General features: G+C 36.7%; 1 protein-coding gene across 9 annotated transcripts in view; it reads right to left on the minus strand.

Annotated features, from left to right (window-relative positions):
• Positions 1-300: 300 nt before the first annotated feature.
• Positions 301-23,962, minus strand: part of SRPK2 (SRSF protein kinase 2) — a 134,896-nt gene continuing 111,234 nt past the window's right edge. For 3 of the 9 annotated variants that reach the window (XM_075208772.1, XM_075208775.1, XM_075208780.1), the window contains exons 10-16: positions 19,732-19,960; positions 18,433-18,930; positions 14,112-14,212; positions 13,921-14,028; positions 8,293-8,362; positions 5,892-5,984; positions 301-2,497 (exon numbers count right to left, since the gene is read on the minus strand). In XM_075208772.1, the coding sequence (XP_075064873.1) occupies positions 2,313-2,497; positions 5,892-5,984; positions 8,293-8,362; positions 13,921-14,028; positions 14,112-14,212; positions 18,433-18,930; positions 19,732-19,960 (1,284 nt within the window). In that variant the 3' untranslated portion in view covers positions 301-2,312. Of the gene's footprint in view, positions 2,498-5,428; positions 5,522-5,891; positions 5,985-8,292; positions 8,363-13,920; positions 14,029-14,111; positions 14,213-18,432; positions 18,931-19,731; positions 19,961-23,962 lie in introns of all 9 variants that reach the window. The other 6 variants (XM_075208774.1, XM_075208776.1, XM_075208781.1 and 3 more) reach the window with 5 other exon arrangements.

The raw sequence follows: 23,962 nt of genomic DNA on the forward strand, positions 1-23,962 counted from the left end.
AAAATAAAAGACTCATTTTCTCTCCAGTTTTAAACTATGATGGTGTAAACTAGGTGTAAAAGTGGTGGTATGTTTATAGAATATGGAGAAGAAGAATTTACCACTACTTGCCGCTTCTTTCATGTTTATACCTTTCGCCTATACTGCATCACTAACAAGCAATCAATTTTCTACTAAATAGGAAGACTGATAAATTGCCACACAACCAAGTCTATGAAGGGCAACATCTCAGACATCCCCAACATAGCTTCGGAACACTATTGTTACACTGATATAATACAAAAACAAAAAAAACACAAGTGAAAAAAAACATACATTTTATTGGACAACTGCAAGCACCTTAATTCACAATTGGTTACTGTTACAACACGGGGTATTTTCACATCTAGTTATTGCAAAGGCTTGTGATTAAACCGCAATGGATAAGTTGAGAAAACAAGTGGCACCATAATTTGTAAAACCAGAAATAAATTTACATTCCATCAAATCAAGGGACTTAAAAAAAAAAAAAAATAGATAGGCTAAACATATCTCTGCTTACATTCTAAAATCTGCATCACCTGTAACATTTTATTTCTATTCTGCATTATAAAGGGAGCAGTTGAACAAACTGAATGTTGAAGAGGAAAATGAATTGCTAGTAGTTAGTTTATCCAAAATACATGTAACCAGTGCATTTCTTTTAAAAAAATAATGCTGAATTATATGTACAACTAAGCAATTGTGAAAACGGGCTATTTAACGTTCAGAGTATTACACCACAGGAGAGCTACTAAGCCCACTGTACTACATACTGAAGCATTATGTTGGTTTTAAAATCTTTATTTATAAGTTATTTTGCATATGTGCAAAAATATAATAAATGTTACCTTGCACATATATACAAATCCCCAGTGGCAATTTTCATATCTAATGCAACATACAACATTAATATGCTTTTAGAAGGATACTAACTATTGTATACATTTGTCACAATAACGGTGATAAATTGTGTCTGAAACCTTATTTAGGCATTTATGTTCCAGGTTAATAGATTCCAGCCAAATGTTCTGTTGTACAACATTTTATTATTCTAAATACTGTACTACTTTCACCAACTCTTTAGCCTCTTCCACCAACTCTTTAGCCTGACAGCCATTTATTTTTGCAGACCTCTGAAGTAGTACAAGTCAACAAAAAAAAATATTAATAATTTTTCGACAACTCTCCTCAACAAAATTACATGCAATACATTACATCTGAAATAGGATTTCACATATAAAACAATGGTACTCTGATCAGAGTTTAATTTAATAAAAGCCTCTCTTCCTTATAAACTCCTGTGCTTTATTCTAGAGAAACAGAAGGGGGCGAAGTTCATAAGACATACAATGCGATTGGTCTGTTGTGAGTGTGCAGACAAGAGGTAGCTGAATGTATGTGGGCTCGGCCTCACCTGCAAAAATGAAATGTCACTGAAGCTGTTTTATAGTTGTGTTTTGTTATGTGCATACATTGGCTTTAACTATAATGAATTCAACTTCCCCTAAAGTGCCATTTGGGGTAATTGCTTAAAAAAAGTCAAGCAGCTTAATTTACCGAAACTCAGAAAATGTTTACAACACCCCCTGAAAACAGTTGAAGTTTAGTACATGCAGAAAGTTCAAAATTAAAATTAAGTGAGGAGATAGATCTGCTTTGGAAATTAAATCCCCTTTCCTGTAAGTAACCTCTTCAGTGCTGGATGGGTAAACATACTGCAGCCCTCTCCAGCACTAGGGTGTTAATGAAAATAAACATTTACAAAGTGAATATACATACACTATAGTACAAGAATGATTATCCCTCGGGTAAGGTAAAAATTGTTACAGTGCCCATGTATTAGGCCTGTTATTTAATTTCAAAAACTTATATTTACCCAACATCTGCTAAAACTTATCTTCATAAATAGTTACAAAATCTGGCAGACACATGGAAAAAAATGTACTCCTTGTTCAAAAATTGGACATCTGAATGCCACGTAACATGAAAAACAAGATCGGATTAAGCTTTTTTTTTTTTTTTTTTATACATTTTTCCTTTTTTCTTCCCACTGTCCCCATCCCCAGAAAAAAGGTGGGTCAATAAAGCTTAAAGCTGAAGACACAAAGGCTAACCTTTCCAATGACCACAGCGCACACCAAGCAAAGGAAAACAAAACAGAAACAAAGTACAGTACTTCAAAAAGAAAAGTCTGAGGCTGAAGCCAGATCACTCATAATCCTGTTACAGATATTGTGAGAGTCAGCGTTTAGGTCCAGAGGAATGAGGCAAACTCGAGACCAAAACATTTTCTAAGAACTTAACCAGGGATGTCTCAGGCACTCGCCAGCAGATGCACGTTTCTCTGGAACCATTTCCAGCATGGGAGTGAGAAAATCTGTAAACTGGGCAGCATCCTCATGAGGCCAACCATACTTCTCCACCAGAACGTCAAACAGACTCCAAGGCTTTAGTTTAGTGATGTGTCGAAGCTCTCCTATATGGAGAAAACAATCTTAATAAATAGATAAAAGATGCATTGGGAGTCCATGTTGTTTTACATGCAGTGAATTTAAGATTGATATAATATCAGTTTGAGATCATATTTAAATGGGATAGAAATATTTTGAGACAAGAAATTCAAAACACTTTCATAAGATTTATACATATGCTGATTCAATGCTCAGTTAATCTTCTTTTAGTGCTTCGCTTCACCTAACAAATGGACCATTGGTGACTTTGTAAATTCAGCCACTTTTTTTTTCATGTATCTAAAAAAAATAAAAAAAAAATAAAAATAAAATAAAGCCATAGTGGCTTAGCATATTTAGGGGGGAATTCAATTGTCAGCGAGTATTATTTTTTTTTTTTTGACCATATGCTGGTTTTATCTCACACCTCCTTGGGGTGTGTTAAAAATAAAAAAACCTCTGAAAAGTAGTTGAAATCATGTAAAAATGTGGGGAAAAAAAAAAAGTTAGGCATTAGTGATAAACATAAGTTTAACTTGTGTAAGTTGATTTTCTTGTGAAAAAATAATGAAATAAATAAACATACATAAATATAATGAATTAGTGATTTTATTTTTATTTATTTTTTGTGGTACAAATATGAATGTAGTAATGTGTTTTGACCTGGTATAGATGATTGTATGGTAAAAAATAGTTCAATTACAAAATATGCTAAAGAAAGTACTGTAATGTAGATATTATCAATGTGCAATGCAATCTATTGTATGGAAATGTATGAAAAACCTTTTTTTGCGTTATACATGACCACGTTAAAACTCCCCTTCACTCCTCTAAAATTTTGCAAACACAATTTTTAACGCGCGGGGGCAGCGTTCTCTCTTTTTCAATTGAATTGCATGAGTTTTCCCGCTGCGCCAACTCAAAATGGTCGCTATTGGCGTCAAAAACCCACGTAAGATTTTTTTTCTTTTACACAACGGGAAAAAAAAAAAAAAAAACTCGCTAACAATTGAATACCCCCCCTTAGTGCTTTATACCGACTGGTGTTTATTTGCAGTAAACAGTCCGAAGTGAGCATACATGCAACAGATTGTATTTTTTTTATACTAGTGTTTTGAGAGTCAGTGAAGGTCACATAGGTTTCTACAATGCGTTTACTTGCGGCTACCACAAGCGAATTAGGCAAGCAGCATTCAAAAAAAAACAACAACTAGATGCTAGTAGCAATGTGTGTGGGAGGATTGGAAACATATCAGACCCATTTAAAGGTGTTCTACTACTAGCCTTACAAAGTGATCGTAAATGCATATAATTTGACACCAGTGAGTATTAGGCCTAAGTACCTTCTGAGATGGTCTCTTTCTCTTCATGTGTCTCTGGTATTGGGGTGGGATTTTTTAAATGGCTAACATGATGTGTTTTCTGATGTACAGTTTAAATCAGAAACTGAGAATGGTAATGTCAAGTTGAAGTAAACTAGCATGAAGTTAAACAGTTGCTTGACATGAAAACAATCTTGATACAATCTAAAAGGTAATTGAGAAGATAATATAGAAAAAGAACACACTTGCAATTTAGAGTCTTAGGGCTCTGTATCCTTCAGAAATGTAATGTAAGAACAGGCTTGAAAATGACTTGTTTTGTCTATAAACAATGGCTGCTTTTTAGAGCGATTTTGCCGTCATGATTTAACAGGACAATTTTATTAAAAGGCAAAGTGTGGGGCCAAAAATCGTTGACTTTATAAAAAACATGCTTGATAAATAATGCCCTTAGTATGTAAATGTGGAAAAAACAAACAAAAAGCATACAAAACATTGGGGTTATGTTATCTTAAAGTAGCTTATTCATACCATTACATTCACTAGAGAAATGTTGCTGAACATTCAATAAAGCAAACTTGTTAAAAGCAAATGTGATGTTGAATACTTCAGTGTCAAAAAAGACAACAGCAAATGTGATAGTTTTGTGGTTATTATTATTTCCAACCATTTAAATGTTCATGATGTAAGTAGTATGCGCAGCGGATCCCAGTCTGAAATTATTAATAAAATGGAAACATACACTCTTTATTCTAATAGTGTTTGCTATGGTTTTAAAAATATATTTATTTATTTGGTAGGACATCATTTTGGCCAAGACTAGGGGTTTTGAAAAAAAAAAAAAAAAAAAAAAAAAGAAGATAAAGAGCAGACAAGGTGAGATTAACACAGAAATACACTGGCATCCAAATCCTTCTTTTACTAGTGTACTTAATGCTGGCAAGCAGATATGTGGATAGTACTTATTGGTTTAAATAACCCAGCACCCACTTGCTCTTGCGGTTGGGAGCAACATCAGTATCTTTTTTCTGAAGTCAATGGAATTCTTCCATTGACTTCCCTTTTTCTGACCACGAGAGCTGGTTACCACCGCATGTCAAAAGTGATTGCGATATGTGCCAGTGGATAACCAGCCTAAATTCAGTGTATGCACTGTCTAATCATCAATATAACAAATTAGTGTCCTCAAAATGAGGTTAGAGTGCCTGAAAAAGTACAGCAAGTAGCTCAACCACTTAGATAAGTGTGTCTCCATAATGGTACCGCTTATGTATTTAGTATTGGTTTACTTAAAAGTACCACTATAGTTAAAACCAAAATTATGAAATAGCTCTACTCCAAATGATGTTGATGACCACTGGATTTGTTGGGCACTACAACATTTTGAATTTTTTTTGTAATGTGTCTTGTGTTTTTCCATTCAATTATACACACTGATGATATGACATATATGTTATATACAACAACATCTCACTAGCAAAGGACATATATGCACCATGTTACTGCACATAAACTTGTAAATGAGATCTCAATTAAAATCTAAACAAAAACGTTAAAACATCTTAAAGTGCATTACCATTTGACTCTGGATACATTTAAATAAGCATTGTTCAGTGGTGCAAAAAACACAGTTACCTTTTTTGGTGAAAAAATCCTTGGAATATTTTCCCAACATAGCAAATTTTCGAGGGATTTTTCCCAGCAGTTCAGTGATCAATGCTATGTGATCTGTGTTTGAAGAACATTGCCAGCAAAACAGAAACATACAGCTTAATCAGTACATTTTACATGTTTAGGTATCAGGCCCGGCACAGACAGAACCAATCAGCATGCTGTCATACCACAAGCTTTGAGGGAGATGGATTTGAAGTAGCAATATATCAGGCACAGGGAATAAAACCCAATGACATTGTAGTGTGAATGCAGTGAGTACAATGTCTGCAGTCCCACAAAGGTATATGGTTATCTGAAACAATTTCAATTAAGCTTCTTAAATTTGTGTCAAATCTAGACTGTAGAAAATCAAAGCCAAATAAAACAGCAGCCAAGTTTTTCATTCTGTCTGCATCACAACACCTTTGTAAGGAAGAGGTACTACCTCTGCGATTGAAGAATTCCCGAGAATATTTTCCAGACAGAGCAAAGTGTCTTGGGATATTGCCTAGAAGCTCAATGATGTGTGCTATATGGTCTATGAAGGAGAGAAAAAGAGGAGTGAAGGAGTGAGAAATAAGAACAGAATGGGATAAGAAAAGAAAGGGAGGGAAATAGAATTAATTACAAAAAAAAAAAACTTAAAACCAATTATGGGGCAAACCCATGCAGAAGAGGCTCAGCACAACAGTGACTCCATTAGTAAAGTTCATGACCAGGGCTTATGTTGCAGAATAAATCAACCAAGCAATAAAGCATGGGAATGAATAGGTTCACAGACAGAAAACAGAAAAGCCTTGGTATGCCAGTTAGGGAAAATTAGTCCTTCAATACATTCGTTAACAACCCAGCCTTAAAGCTCTGTTTATAAATGCTGTCAGGTAAATAAAATTAATAGCATGAGGTGAACCTCATATATAGGCGTGATTTGCATATTCTAGAATATTGTTTCATTCTTGTCACCTTACTCTTAACTGCCATAACACCTCCACACCAATCATAATACATATAGACCAATTATATTCTAAATAACAGACCTTTATTATATTTGTGCCCATCTGTTCCCAATTTTTTATTTAAAATTAGTCTGGATAGACTCATTTTTTCACACACACATTCGCAATGTTTCATTTAATTTTTATATTAAATTTAATCTAGCTTATGCTACCAGTAGACATTTCAGAAGAGCCGCTGAAGAGTCAATAGAGCAGACTTTCTTCTTTAACCATTAATGGGAATATTCTGGTTTGCAATGCTAGACGCACCAAACAATCACCATTTTGGACCACAGAGATATATTTACCCGAAATCACAAAAGGGACATTACCAAAATATCACTATCAAGTTACTGGGTTTTTTTCTACAAAATTTCTAATAAAAAAACCAATCAATAAAGCTTAATAAAAGTTTTTGCTATTGCTCAAAAAGTGGGTTAACAGAATGAAAATGATGTTTTTTTGTAACTGTATTCTTAAAAGCTATTTTAGAGAGTCATTTAAACCATAACATGTACAGACACTTATTTGAAACCAATAGCAATAATTTAAGATCTATGATGTACATAGAAAACACTCCCTATTGTTAATAGTAATTGCTATAAAGTAGTTTTTGCCAATATGCTATTTGTGAAAGATGTCAGGAAAACATTTAGACATTATTTAGACAAATATTTAGACCACTTTTGTGAATTCGGTTAATAGTGCTATATAGACTGACAGAGCGACGAGCCCTAATAGGCAAATTGCACCTAATGACAAATCACACCTAGAAACAAGCTACTTAATGCTTTATTGTAACTACACACTACTGTACTTCAGGCAGCACCTTTCAAACAAATGCATGTCTTACAAGGGTTTAATGTCGTCTGAGTGACATTATGAAATAAAATGAGCTTGCTGAACAATTTCCATCCACTTCACTCTTGATCACGAGAAGAAATAAAACACATTGACATTACATTTAAACATTCAAAACGTGTAGCTTTTCTTCCTAACATTTTCTGCACATCAGCAATACGTTTAAATGTGAACTATTTAGTATAGTATCAGAGCATGACGGCATCAAATGTGGTGTGAAATACTGACGGTGTTGTGAAAAACCTGCAATGTGTACATAGTGCAACCTTTTCTCTTCATCACTTTATTTTTATTTTTTCTTATTTATTTATTTGTAATGCAGGTCATACAGGAATTATTTTGATAATTTCTAGAGGAAAACTACAGTGTAACAATGTATAGAATATTTCTTTTTATGCTTCAGATTCTTCCGATTTTTGAAAATGCAGTAGAAATATCAAAAGGAGCAGCACTGATCTGACAATATGTGCCAACTACCTTAAATTCAATAATCGGCTGAAAACTGCTCTAGTCAGTAAGAGATCCTGTAAACTGTGCATAGCATAATATGTAACTGGTAAAATATAAAGAAGTTTAGGCTACAAAGGTGACTAGTAATCTGATCGGTAGACAACAGCAGATTAACACCACTGCATATCACAATTATCATTAAAGAGAACCTGCAGGTATTGCAGGTAAGTGAAGAAGCCTGCGGGCAGCTATTTTGTCACCTATGAAGTCTATCCCTCCATGTAAAATGCATTAAAAAAATGTCAATGCTCACATCAAGAGCCTTTAACATAGGTTTGTAAAAATGGACTAACGTCTCACACATAACAGCCATACTCTACAATTACTGAAATCAGGACTGTGGCTCCAAGTTTCGTAGAGTAAAACAAGATTACTGACAGTTCAGTTTTATTAAAAGACCAAGAATTCCCATCACCAATGCAGATAAAGTTGTATGCGGGGAATTCCTAATCATTTCTTGCCCGTAAGTGAAGTACGCACCTTCATCTCTGGAATAGTCCTCCCCAGAATGTGGTTCAAACAAGTAGTCACCAGTTGCTAATTCAAATGCCTGGATGGGAAAAATAAATAAGAAATGAGGATATAAAAATATTGCCTGATATGCCAAACTGGTGCATCCCCAGGGCAGCAACTAGCGGTTTTCCTTCAAAATTGCTGTGATTCTCCATGTAGTCTTATACTTAAGTGTTCAAAATAAGTGTCAAAATCCATTAGCTTCAAGCCAATACATTCAGTAAAATTTGATATGCTTCATGCAAAACCAACAAGTAACAAAATAACTGAGCTTTTGTCATATTTAAAAATGTGTTCTATCCCACCACTCATAATTGAAATAAAAACCTCTCCACTTCATAATTTGTCATAAAATAAGAGAAGCAGCTTTTATACATATAAAAACGGTCATTCCTGTTTCTGTTGATTATATTTTTTAATACTTAATTTTCTGCCCATTTCTGTTATAATTCACATCTCTCAGTTTAAGAGATTTAGTAATTATTTATTTAAAAAAAACAAAACAAAAAACAACAAAAAAACAACATATTATTCTGGATCTACCGCAAAGTAAAAATTGGACCACCACTGATCTCCTTGCATGCCTCATGGTATTTAGGCCAATTCTCTATGTGGCAACTACAAAATACATTTGTTTGTTTAAATATATTTTTTATTAAAATATTGCATAAAGGTTAGGTGGGATCAGGGTGTAAAAGAAAAAATTGAGGGTATGTAGGGCGAGGGTGTGGGACGGGCGCAACATAATCATACACTTACACTACAGTTATACAGTTGTTTCAGTGTAGTACAGGTAATGTACTTAGTGGCTTATAGAAGAGGGTTTTTTGAAAATAACACATCAGGCACTCCAAGGAAGGAGAAACATCTTCTCTAGGAGATGTTAAGTGTAATGAGTTAAATTTAAGTGTGGGGGGGGGGGGGGGGGGAGGTTCTATAGTGTTGCATCCAAATTGCAGTAAATCTACTAGGAGTGTTAATATTACAGGAAATGTTCTACATCTTATGGTAAATGGTGATGATGATGATGATGATGGACCCGGCAGATTCTGCTTATAAAGAATGAAAATGAAGGTGGCTCAGGATTCTTTCAGCAGGATGCCATCTGCCATTTCACATCACTGAGGATATGCGTGGTTAGCATTTCTGTCTTACAACACTGGGGTCATGAGTTCAATTCCCAACCATGGCCTTTTCTATGTGGAGTTTGTATGTTCTCCCCGTGTTTGCATGGGTTTCCTCCAGGTGCTCCGGTTTCCTCCCACACTCCAAAAACATACTAGTAGGTTAATTGGCTGCTATCAAATTGACCTTAGTCTCTCTGTGTGTGTGTGTGTGTGTGTCAGGAAATTTAGACTGTAAGCCCCAATGTTCTCTGTACAGCGCTGCGGAAATAGTGGCGCTATATAAATAAATGGTGAAGATGCTGAAATGCCACATTCATTTTGGTGCAAGTTTAGTACTGGGAATGGGGCAGGGCAGGAGTGAGTAAGTCACTGAGTTGGGTAAATTAATTGTAGCCCCACAACTTAATTTTGGGCAAACTTTGGTGGTAAATTCATAATATATATGCCTTTCCCACTCAAGAATATTGTCTTGTATCTTTGTGCCACACTCACCTTCCTCTCTTCCCCCTCCCCTTTGTCTCACAAGCATAATGTTGTGTTTGTGTTTATAGTACCGGCTAAATAATAGATCTGTAAATGGTTCTTTGTCAGTTCTTAATTCTGTTTGTAACAAATTTAAGTAAAGAATACATAAAAAGAAAAAATGGTGGTAAATAGTGGATATTGCAGTTGAACTGTGCAGGCAAACCGATTCTAATGCAGTCAGCCGGAGGAACGCAAAATCTTTATGGAACGTGATATATGTTTTAGTTGTAAGTAATAATATAAACCAGAGTCTAGACTGCAAAATCTGTCTTTGATATCTAAGAAAAAGGAAAAGCTATGTAGAGGTGCAGGTCAACGAAAAATTTCAGATCCTGTTTTATCCAGGGCGAGAAAGAACTGGGTTCCAATCTGGGAGTAGCGGCAGTTCTAAGGAGTACAGTTTAAATATTCCAGCGCTCATGTTCCATATTCTCAGTGAGAAAGCTATGGTCAGTGCGATGACTGGGCTATATGTGAATAGCAATTTCCACTGGTCCCATAATAGGGTAATATGGGGGAGTGACAAAGAACACACTGTGCAAGATGAATTGCTATCGAGTACAGCTTTAAGTGAGGTATTCCCAGGCCACCCCTCCTTTGCAGGCTTTCTACCTAATCAAATTAATTTTGAGATCTGTTACTGGTGATTCTTGTGTATTTTAGATGGAATGCCATTTGTTAAAGCCTAAAAAATGTAGCAGCATTGCTAGGCTATTCATTTTCGATGCACTAGCTCTTCCTATGTAAATCAAGAGAAACTTCCCTTTACAAGGCAGCGCCGTTTTAAATTTAAGCTGTCATCTCGCCGATTTCCGGCGACTTGTAAAAAGCGCAGTATGATACATTTATTCCAAGGTGAGCACTCTGTGGCAGTCAGGTTCAGAGAAGCTTCTCAGCTATCCATCTCCTCACAGGGAGCTGCCTCAGTACATCCTTTAAGTATTCCCTGTTTGTCTCTTCACTGTTCCACAACTATACAGTAAATTTCAAACTGGGGAGTAATCTCGACATGCGCTCCCAACAAACAGGGGAAACTGATCATCAGTCACTGACATTATTAGGTTGCCATTTTTTTATTTTTTTTTAAATAGATTAACCCCGATAAAGGAGTTATAATGTCCATCATGTTACGGTTTCCTATAAACATATATTTGAATGAAAGATAATTGAATTATATTCACAGATATTTTAATTTCCCTGAAATAATTCATGACGACCCTTACTGGGTTATCCCTTATTCAACTTAGAAGAAACAGGAAAAAGAAAGTTGAAACCCTGGAAGGTATGTGACCCCTCCTTCCATAGCATATCACTCCTGCAAAAGAACATAACCATTAACAACATGGAGAAGGGGCTGCCATGGAGTATTTCAAGGAAATTAAATTATAAGCGATTATAAATTGCTCATTTCCTCTTCATATTCCATGGCAGCGTTTACTGATGGGATGTAACAAAGCAATACCCTGGGGTAGGTTCTAAAATGAATAAATCAGTCCCAACAATTGAAATCCTACATATAAAAGTACTCATTGTTCAACAACTTCGAGACTCCATCCTCCAAATTGTGTGTGTGTGCTATTGCCATCACGTCCAGGATATAATGTCTGGAAAAACTAAATAGCGAAGCCCAGCCTGCAGCTCTGCACAAATCATTTACCGAAGTCTGAACTCTATGTACCCATGAGGTCTCCAATGCACTTGTTGAATAAGTCCTCAATATCTTTAGCACCACCTCTTTCCTCTTATAATCTGTACAATCAGTTGACGGATCCACTGTGCTAATGCTTCTTTTGATGGTTTTTGACCTTGCCTGTGTCCTTGCAGGATTACAAACAGATGATCTGTTTTCCTATACGTCTCTGTCATTACCTTGTCACTGTATATTTTGAAGAATGGTTCCACAATACATCACAAGGTTTGAAGTTCTCCCACTTTCTGGCAGATGTAATTGCTACCAAAAAGAAGACCTTGAGCTTAAACTATTTGGGTTTGGATGACAGTTGGGTCCTTGATTTAGAAGATCTGAACATTGAGGCAGAGGACAAGTGTAGAGTCACATTTCCCATGTCTGTGTGAACCACTGCCATTAGGAAATTATTGCTACCACTTCCATCATTAATATTTGCTCCACAGCTTCGGATGGATTGTTTGCAACATACTGCTCTTGCTTCCAAGAGATTTGCATATACCCTCTTTTCTTTATGTACTACGTCACGTCTGCTTGTAGATGAGCTCAACTTCCTCTGGAGCTTGAATCTGTCATCACTATCATTCAGGTACTGAATGTGGAATTCCCTTGTTTTTAAGTGGCTTAACCACCAAGAGATAAACTGGTCTTGTGTGCTATTCTTATCAATTGATCCAGGTATTTTGGATTGTCATTCCCATTGGTTGAGCACTTCTAGCTGGAGATATCTCATGTGCAATCTTGTCCATGGCAGGACACTTATGGCTGATGAAAACATCCCTAATAGTGAAAGACAAATTTTTATTGATGACTGTTGCTGCTGAATTTGAAAAGTCCACAACTGTAGTTTGTGGAGTCTGTCCTTTGATACGGAGATCCTGTCCCCAAAGAATTTTAACTGTTGCGCGGGTACCAATTGACTTTTGTCCCAGTTTATTATCCATCCATGCTTCTGTAACAGGGAGATCTGTGCTGACTTGGGTTCTGTGTTCTGACATCCCTACCACCAAGATATCATCTAGATATGGGAATACTGCAATCCTGTTATCTGAGATACACTATCAATACTACAAACACCTTGGTGAAGGTCCTAGAAATTGTTGATATGCCTACGTTTAGCCTGTAACTTGAAATGGTGTACCAAGCAGAAGAACGTGAGGAAGCAATGATTATGTTGAGCCACAGGGATGTGCAGATATGCATCTTGTAGGTCTATTGAAAGTCCCCCTTTTTTTTTTTTTTATAGTAATTGTAATCTAGTCGACTGACTCAATGCAAAAATGTTTTGGTTCTACAAAGTGACTGAGCATTAAGTCTAGCCCTCTTCAAAAGCCTCTTGAATGTTTCTCGATAAAAAATATTTTGGGAGTAGAAGCTGGTGCCTTCTTGTGCAGTAGATACCAACCCGAAAACACCTGTAAGGAGGGGCTTACCTAGAAGGGGTGTCTTTAGACTTCTTTGGAATGGATTCCAGATCCATGCTGCAGACTGTATACTGTCTCAGAGATTCTGTGCTTCCAGGAATCAGTGGACTGAAGAAGTTCCACAAACACTACTGCTGCCATTACTAAGACCAGTGACCCAGGAAGGGATGTCAGCCACTTGGGACTTGCTGCCATTGGATGATGCAGCACTGCACTTTTGTTCTTGGAACCCATCTACCACTTCCACTCTACATTTGGCGAGATTGTGGTACAAGGAGCCACCCCATGTCTGGGTGGTCCTGCCAAACCATGGTGCAACACCGGATCTGGCTTGACTGGAAAAGCATCGGTAAGCCTGCCACAGAGAAAATAAATAAACACTCCCTACTCAGCTATGAAGAGACAGGAAAAGGCAAGCTATGGAAGGAGAAGTCACATTATAAAGTTTCAAAGAAGGGGGTTGATATAACTTGTTCCTGACTCTACTCCGCTGAATAAGAGCTAACCCATTAACAAAGGGCTGTCATGGAGTATAAAGAGGAAACTCCTTTAGTATCCCTTTTTAAGTGGGTCAGCAAATGCATTCAGCAGGATACAGTAGATGTAATGGACAGGAAGTTGAAAGTGGAGTAAAAGGGCGTTTTGAATTGTGGCGTAGTGATAAGTGAGGGGTTAGTTACAATCCTGTCAGCCGCCAAACAGGCTATGCTCCTAGCAGTAAAGCCTAATTTCAATGCTCTACTCTGCAATCACTAAGTATTTGTGGAATTCATATGTTGCCTATGGGAAATCATAAAACAGTTGCATACAACAACACAAGGACAGCTCTCACCATACAAGCTGTGCTCCAGATATCAGCAGGGGTACTATAGCCAGCACCTATGAGTACTTCTATGGAGCGGTATTGTCTGGTTTGGATATCTTCAGTGAAGTGTTTGTGCTGCACAAAGAAAACATTTGTTTATGAATAAGAGGTATCTATTAGTAGGGGAAGCACATTTATATTCAGGAAACATTACATACCACCCAACAAGCATTTCCAAGGTCTGCAATTTTAACTCTGATATTGTCAGCATTTCTTGGGTCTAGTGGGTTCACCAGTAGATCTGCAGCACGTGCTTTATCTGCAACAAAAGATTAATAGAAAATAATTAATTTATTATTACACACTATATAAATCACAACAACACTGTACCTGGTTTAAAAGCCAAATATTTAAAATACAAAAGAAATATTATTCCATGTTGATTTTGGCAATTTAAACAGGTCAAAACATCTCCAGAAGCCTAATCTGCCATACAAAGCAAATCAATTATATCATTTGAAAATAGACAGGGTGAGCGTTTTGTGGTACATACCTACACTCACACTACTTTTAGGTGCCTCTCAAAAATACCTTTATAAATTCACTACAAACCTGAGCGCATCTCCCATGTGGTACAGTGGAGAGGGCACTTAGTGCACAGTGACTGCTACTTGAATGAGGCTTCTGCTAGAGGTCTTTGTTCTCTATGGGAAGCACTCTGTCCGTGCACAACATTTATGTCAAGCACTGGCTTGACCAAATACTAATAGAAGCGTTCAGACAAGGACAAGGTACAAAACGAATGTCTGTGTACCGACAGCGCACTTCCCATAGAGATCAATGATTTAAAAAATTTCAGGTTTGTTCAAGTTGTGTTTACTGTGAAGTGTACTTGGCTGAACCACAGTCAAGTTTGTAGTGACTATATTTTCTTACCGACAGAATTATGAGCTACTATTTCATCACCTCAGTGGTTCATCTATTAAGTACATACCTTACGTGAAGCATTTCCACAGTCACTCCACAGAGTTAAGTAAAAGTTCAATAATGAAGGTCCAGACTACTGGAAAAGTAGCTGGATAATTTGTAGTGGAAAAACATAAGAAAAATATTACGCCAAACTGCTTGTTATTCAACGAGGTGCTTTAGCAATATTTTATCAATAAAATTGTTCTACCTCTATGTATCAAAAAGGTAAAAACAAATTTCACATTACTCGATCACAACCCAAGCAATGTGTGTGTATAAAAGTTGTTATTGCGCCAATATACTTTACTGTAATTGTAAAATAAGCTGCTTATGCATTCTGGGCCCATTATCTGAACAATATCTCCTTATTTCTGAACAGTAGTGATGTGCAAAACTTTGAACCTTATTCTGCAAAATATTATTCTCATGCTGCATTTCGTTGCAAAATGTTTTGCCAGACAGAATTTGGCCTTAAGTATTCCCACTGCCACCTCAATCACACCACTAGAGATGACCAAAGTTGTCGGATAATTTACACAAAACAAAAGGTTCGCTGTGGAACAGATTGTTTTGCAAGTATACAAAATTCCAGAGAAACAATAATCAAATCAAGAGCTGGGACAATAGTCATTTCATTGTATTATTTGTTGTGGATGAGGTAGCACTGAAAAAACTTAAAGCAAAGTTCGACCTGGCGAAACACATACATTTTTGTAGCTAAATGAAGAACGAGGCGAATCTTTAGCATAAGTTTTGAAAATGTCACTCACCTCTCCACACTTAAAAGCAGAATGAATAGTCACCATCCCAGACCTATTCATAGACCATAAAATCCCTGAAGTGCGATTTTAAAAGTATAGTGTGGGGATAGGGAGGTACATACTTACTGCATTCACACATGTTGAGCCTAAGCCGTTTTGCTTGATACTGAAATTGTATGATTTCTTTTGACATGATCTTCTAATCATGTTATTGTAGTACCTACATAACAATTTAGTCTTGGTCAAAACTATCATAGTTTATATATTTTAGTATAAATGGCAGTATTCTTTTTTTTTTTAACTCAGTTAGCACTATGCTCTTAAAAATTATGCTGACTGCTACATAATTTCTTCAAAGCACTGGTACACTATGTCTTCCAGCAGGTCTCTACCCAGGTATGTTGTCCCAGGTCTTCTTAGAATTGACCACCACCACCAGTCAGGAGCAATAATGCATCTTAAAGTTGAGTTTAAGCTTTGAGGTTACATTTTCCTTTGGACATGTGGCAGGCTCCTCCCCCCAAGCATGTAAAAATATAGCATATCACATATTCCAGGTATTTTCCAATGACCATGAAGTACATCTTCCAAAGGTCAATGGAATATACAGCACTCCCCAGGTTCACTTTTATCCCTTTCTGAAGCACTTGCACCACTGTATCTGGGCCCCAGGAACCACCACAATCAACCTTTTATAATCTCTCAGAGGACACACACTTGTCCTTTAGTAACTAGCTCAGAGTAACTGCCTGTTAGAGGAGCATTGCAACAGATTCTATAGTGTCTATATTGTAATTAAAAGTAATGTCTACAAACCTGATGAAACAATCTAGACCTATGTTAAATATCTCAACAGGAACAGACTGAGCATGGAAAGTGTCATTTGGTTCTCTGAGTTTGGTTACCTTACAGGGTTTCGAAAAAAGACCCAGAGACACCATCTCAATTTTATTAGATGTGTACAAAGCCATTTATCTCCTCAGAACTATGGAAAATATCCAGCTGTTAAAAACAAGTATTTTCATTAAAATGCTTCCATGGAAACAAAGAGGGAACTAAACCCACTAAATGAATTCATAGTAAGAATGTGAAACAAATGAAAATTAGTTAGATCAGATTTTATAGCTGTCAGTTTTTTTTTTACATTACTGCAAAGGCTCTGGATGTGTGCCTTACAACAAAATCAAGAAAAGAAAACAGTGAACTGAAATAACGTAGAAATGGATTGCTTTGTGATTCACACCAGTATGTACAGGAGAATTAAACATCTCACTGTCATTTTAAATTGATGTGCTCTTTGTTTCTAGTTAAGTGAATAGTTTAATCAGTTAAGCAAAGCCTCAAATGTATTGAGATTGTGCATGAAGCAAAGCATAAACTAAAGATGATTAACACATAAAATATTATTATATCTTGTTAAGTAAAATTGAATCATCAGTGGGGAGGGGGATATATGTTCCCAATGTGAAATTTTTAAGTTTGGGGTATATAATAATCCCCTGTAGGCAACAAATAGAAAGTATTTATCACACTACAAATATTTTATTTATTTCTCCAGAAATTAGGTTTTTCTTTATTAAACCCTGAAGATTATGGCACACATTTACACTTCTTCCCTTTGTTCATATCCATGGTGGCTCTTCAATTGAGAAAACACAGCAAATACAATTCGGCTATTTATCAACAAAAAACAAACAAACAAAAAGAAACTCACCTAATGACACATGTACACCACACATTCATAGTGAAGTGGGCAGAATGACATGATTTGCGGTGAATCACGCCATTTTAGCCCCGCCCCCCGCGACAAAATGACGCTATTTGCTTTTTTATAAATATTGTATAAAGAATGTCATGTGCTACTGAATCTGTGTCGCCTTATAAATAAACAATGATTATTTCATAACATAACCTGCAAATTCAGGAATGCTGATGTGAATATTCTTATTTTAATTAATATATGTATTCACATATGCAGCCCATGAATTTACGTTAAAATACACAATTTACAATTTTAAAAATTCACATTTACCTTCTTACACATTTAAGTAAAATCAGCATGTTGATGCAAAAAAGATGCTAAAAAATTAAAATAAATGTTAGAGCGACACCTCGGTTGGACGCATGGCAAGCCGCCTCTGAGTCCTCCACGTTGGAACTCTCCTCCTTATCAGAAAGTTATAACTCAACCTCTATTTATATTACATACAATGTTGCTTTTGAACCTTCTGATGTGTTCATCCATGACAGCAGCCGCTATCCGTGATTTTGTATTGTTATTCTTGCGTTGGCTTTGGTTTTCCCTAGTCCTGTAGCTGCCCTTCCTCCCCTCCTCCCTTCCCCATATCCTTAAAAATTTACAAAAGCCAAAAGGGATACGAATTGTCTGTTTACCATCTTATATGGTTGTTGCACACATTTGTTTATTGACAAATAAAGAATTAAAAACAAATATTCAAATAAACAAACAATGTAAGTGGTCTGAAAGAGAGGCTTAGGCCAAAACACCCGTTAATGGAACTGAAAATAAATTGGGCATTACTGGGGGAAGAGGCAGCCTTTTTACAATTTTGTTGCATATGCCAGACAGACAGATCTGCATGCTCAACCAGATTGCAGAATGTCTTTATCGGTGTCCATTCATGTGGTCCAAATGGCACAAATACAGTCATTTAATGGTTAGAACAAATAACAGGACGTCACCATAGATTTACTACCTTGAGGCGGTGACAGAGTAAAATATTGATAAAAAAAAATAATGCATAAAATAAAATTAAAGGTATTTTGCATAGCAAAAAAAACAACTTACTTTTTGGCATATCACCGGTACTTGATGCAGAAACGGTCCTGCTCCTATCTTGGCAAGAGCTACTTTCATCTCTCTCTATCACAGTATCCTCAGAAACTGCCAAACCTGATTCTACACACTCCAAAGGCCCGGAAAACATTGCAGCCGAAAACTCAGAGAACTGTAATTCAGTATTCTTATGTTGTCCATTTGGCAATTCACTGTTAAACTGTTCATAAGAGCTACTGTATGTGTAATCACTTTCTGCATTTGACTCATCTAAGTTAAAGTCATCTGCATTGGGGCAATCTTCATCATCTTCATCTTCATCATCTAATGGCTGTTCCAGTGAAAATGGACCATTTTCCAAATGGCCGTTTGTTTTAGGAGACTCAATCCACGTTTGATCTGTGTTAACCAGTTCTGGCTCAACATCATCATCATCATCTTTCTCAACATTTTCTTTTTCTGTATCTTCCTTCTCATCGTGATCTTCCCCTTCTGAGGAAACATTACCTGCTAAAACCACAAAGATAAGCAAACAGATGTTTCATTTTTTTTTTTTAACATAAATAAGCTACACATTTCACTGCAATTTAACTCAGAAAACGATCCCTGACCATATATATTGTATTCATGTATAAACCCTAAACCTTCAGAGATTTTAGTCCTGCCACTACTACCAAACGATGATAATTCAGGGTGCACAACACCAACTGCGGAGGTATGTGGTGGACACAGGGGACTAGATGACATACCAGGGCCAGTAAATATCTCAGTGGCACAGTGCTAGGATGGAGGTGTGATAATTAAAATATGTTAATTGAAAGTTATAAATGCTTCCAATTTTATCACTATGTCAACACAGATGTGTCACAAAGAGAAAAAAATTGGGTACCACTGTGCCTTGTAATATGTGCAGGTAATGCCAGGTTGAGTCATTATCTTTGTGTTTTAGTAGATTATGTGGCAGATTCAATTCAGAAATTATCCGCATGAGGCGCCTCCGGAACAGCCGCGAGACATCTCACACGGATATTTTCTGACAGAAGTAATGCCGATTTCTGCTCGCGCCCCATAGAGGTGCAAGCAAAAAACTGTGTTGCTTTTTACCGTAGTAACTGTAATGAGGCGTGCCTGCGATCTTCTGAAGAATATCGCAGCAATTGAATGTGCCCCTTTAAGTCCATCACTACATATGTTAAATGCACAACAGAATTACTTGTTCAATAACATTTTTCCTCAACAAGGCAAGAATATTAGTTAAAGAAGAGAAAAAACAATGCTTTATTTACTCGTAACAAATGTGGTTGTACCCACCATATTCATTGACCGGCTCCTCATCAGTCACATCCTCCAAGCACACGGTTTTTAACTTGGCCTCTGGCTGGCTCTCAACATCCTGCTCATTTTCGGTTCCTTCTGTATTTTTCTTCTCTGCCTCTCGCTCTAACTCTTCAATTTCTTGAAGGCGCTTTTCAAGTAGCTCTGCTTGCCGCTTTTGCTTTTTTTTAAGTTTTTTCTTCTTGTTTTTGGAAATTTTGCCAATCTATTCATGAAAGACAAACAAAAATTGTAAAACCATGTTGATGTTCAAAAGGTGGAAAAAAAAATATGAAATATATAATATTTCACAAAAAACCTATTATAATAATGTTCAATCACATAACAAGCAAATAAAATAGATAAACTACATGCAAGCTAGAAAAGGTAAAAAGCAGTCTTTTGTACATATACAAAGAAATATGTTAACAAAAAAAAAAAGTTAATTCTTTACCTAATCCACCCTGTCCTATGCATGAAGTTCAGTTGATGCGCCTGCTTTTCATTAAGTTTGCATAAATATTTAGCCTTAAGCTGCCCATACACTGACAGATCCAGTCTAGTGCTCAGTAGGCTACTTACTCTTAGGCAGAGAAAATGGATCATCTCACCACACTATTATGTTGGCAACACATACTAAACTTTGGAAGATTACAGTAGTTGGCCGACCACCAGTCCAGAGCATCATTGATTGATGCTGGATTCTTTGAGTCCATACTCTTAGTGATTTGCCCTAAAACGTCAACAGCAGCCTCTGCAACAGATGACCGATTATATACCTAGGTACAGAGATTAACATTTCAAACCTAAATCAACCTATGCCCTAGATGTCACAGATTTCCTGGTACTTTACCAGCTGGTCTTGTGGCAGCATATTACAACGATAATGGGGTACTCCAGTGTTGTGTCTTACAACCCCAAACTTTATGTTCTTGGAAGACTCTCCTGTTTGAATTTTATCAAACCCATACAGAATGTTGTCCATATTTTATGCCCAGAAATCCATTGCCAGGAGATGGCCAAGTTGAAAAGCTCCAACCGTACAAAAATTTGTATCGACAACACAGATGTCCTGACAAATATTACACTGTGTGGTCAATGAGGCTGGATTGTACTGCCATTGTCTCACATAGAAACATATAAAGCTGCAAAACGAGCAGGATCCAGGCACTGGATTTATAGTTTGATTGTTGACATCATTTACAAAGTGCACTGGGATTGTACTGCATAACACGTTTGGTCTATACCTTATAACCACAAAATGTATGTGTTTGGAAACCATTCGTACATGAATGTTAATTCTCGGTCTGGTATATCAAATAAGCATATACCATAATCTTGGGAGGATGTTCATATTTAGCAATTCAAACCATTTTGCTAGATGACCACCTTGTCAAGTTCGACCTATATAAACAGATGCTAGAGCTAGTAAAGTGTATGCCCACATATGCAAAACATGAGTTGAAATTAATTTCAACTAAGGGGTAAATGTATCATACCCCGATTAGTACAACTCGCCGGAAATCGGCGCGTTACACAAATCGGGGTATGATACATTTACCCCTAAATGTCCAAAGCAAAAATACGGGAGAAAAAAAAGAAAAAAAACAAGAAAAAAAACAAGGTATTGAGGAAGACATCTAGAACCACGAAAGGAGACTAGTAATGGTCTAAAATGACCACACCTGCTCTGGAATCATTGTAAAAAAGCACCCATAATAACTTAATGGATCAGTAATTTCCAATGCCCATGTGGTCCTTTGCTGGTCTGATAGGATACTGACATACCAGAAGGATTTGAAACCAGAAGGCTATCTTGAAGAATGACATTAAAAAAAAAAAAAAAAAGTGTAGTATGGGGATGTTTTAAAGATTAAACGGTTATTCCCACCACTCTCTGGATCATATGCTTTTCAATACGAATTTGTACTGGATACAATTACAGAAACAATATCGTGAGTTTTACAAACTCTTTAGAGAAGTCCACAATTTTGAAGAAATATGCATTGCTAAAATTGTTGGGTACTCTAAGAATAGGAGGCAATTGAAGATACACTGAAGTTATGGGATGAAGGTTGGAACCAGAAAGGTGTGGGATTTGTCATCAGAAGCATAAACTCTTGGGATGTTTAGTAGGCTCGATTTACCACCAGAGCCGACAAAGATTGATATGTATGCCAAATGTAAAATTCAGTATTTTCCATATAGGATATCTCCACTTGGATAAGTTTGTTCAAAAGATCATAGTTTTTTTTTAAAAAAAATATATTTCCAGCCCTGATGATTAGGTAATTACTGGATTTTTATTTAACCTTGAGAGGAGAATATCTGTACTTATCATAATTATCATCAATTTATATGAAATCTAGATGTTTATTTGAGGTTTACATTCATACTGTTACTTAAAATTGTGCAAGACAGGGAACACAGGGAGACATTGGATACTTCCATTGTATGTGTCATGTAATCAAAGTATATGGTCAGTGGTTACAATCAAGTTATGCAGTTCTCCTGCATTCACATGCATGGACCCTGCACTGTGCTGCAGATGTACTATCAGCTCCTGCCTATAAACTGCTAAAAGGGCTCTGGTCTGGCTTTACCTATTTATTGCATAAGCACCCTATCCTTATGATGGTACATGCCAGATGGATTTCACCAGAAAGAGGACTCGTATCTCATATCACAAGAATGTCTTTTTATGGAGTCTCTATACCACTCATGCTAGGTCACCAAATTGTTGTATCTACTCCCAGCTGTGTCTTTTTATTGGACAGTCACCAACATCTCTGAGCATGCACAGATGACTGCGCTCTACCTTTCACATAATCATCTTGCCACCAATATAAAACAGGTTAAAAGTTGCAAAGACAGTGGGACATTACATGGGTGTGCCAAAGCATGTCATTACACCAAAGATAGGTTTTCCAAATACAATTTCCATTCAGCTACTGGATCCAGCGAGTATAACAGTCACTGTGTTCAACTGTCATTTCTGCTGCCATTTCTGATCCTACTTGGGTGATATCCACTGCCTCTTTGGTGGGAGAACTTTCTGCCAAACATGGGGATCAAGTGTTCTGGCTCCGAATCCAGCAGCGAACATAATGCTAAAGAAAGGCACTGGGCACACAGCTATTCCGAGCTGGGCAATAACCACAAGACTGTCCGTGCAGCATGAAAGAAAAAGCCTTCTCCAGAACCAGAAAAGGAAGGAGGTTCAGTTATGATAAATGGTGATGGACATTGATGGTTACCACCAGCTGACCGTCTTAAGATTTCTACAGTGCCAAAATCTTTCATGCCTCCACCAACTTTCCTCACTCCAACTGTACCACACCACTGGAAGCACAGAAATGCCAGTCGCCATTGGCTGCTTCAATACTGGTAGCTGTTAATGCTTATGGCCTTACAGTAGCCACACACACTTTGTACACCCAACAGCTATGATGGTTATTCTGCTACCTTATATATCAAGTGTTCCCCACACCTCATAGATTGTAAAGCTCATTTGGGTAGAGCTACTTTGTAGGTCACTGTATGTAATTTGTTTGTGTCATGATCCCTTGAAATGTCAGTGCTTTATAAATAAAGCATTATAAGAATAATAATCTTGTTATCTACCCAAGGATTTTTACTTGCTCACCCTGTATCTGTATATACTGGTGTAATATTGCAAGGATCTTAGCATATGTATCATTAGAACCGAACAGTACATAGAATAGACCCCTGCATTCCTACATTAGTACTTCTACTAGCCAAAGATGGTTTAGTTCCTTAAAATGACCATGTGTTGCTTTGAGAAAAGTTGTACTCCTCATTTTGCTATGCTCCAAAAAATTTAAACTTAACCTTGGTCCTACACAAGCAATTTCTTCACAAATCAACGTCAAAGTCTAAAAGGTTTTAGCTTTATGCATAATAATTAGTCTTTTAAAGAAACTCACTTACTAGAGATACAGAGCTGTATGTACTCGCCATTTTTAAATCCTGGCTTCACACACCCACTCGAGACAAAGAGGTCAATATATCCAACTATCTGTTATTTAGAGCGAATGATGCAATCAGAAGCAGTGGTGTAGCCATATATGCTAAGGAAAGCTCATGGTCGCTACTCTCGACACTTCAACTGTCAATGCCTTTGAATAGGTGTCCTTAAAAACTAAAATAAATACATCTGTAGCCCTCCACATCATACTAAGTTGACACAATGAAAACCACTATATTG

Source organism: Mixophyes fleayi, chromosome 4 (assembly GCF_038048845.1).
Source record: "Mixophyes fleayi isolate aMixFle1 chromosome 4, aMixFle1.hap1, whole genome shotgun sequence".
Classification (NCBI taxonomy): domain Eukaryota; kingdom Metazoa; phylum Chordata; class Amphibia; order Anura; family Limnodynastidae; genus Mixophyes; species Mixophyes fleayi.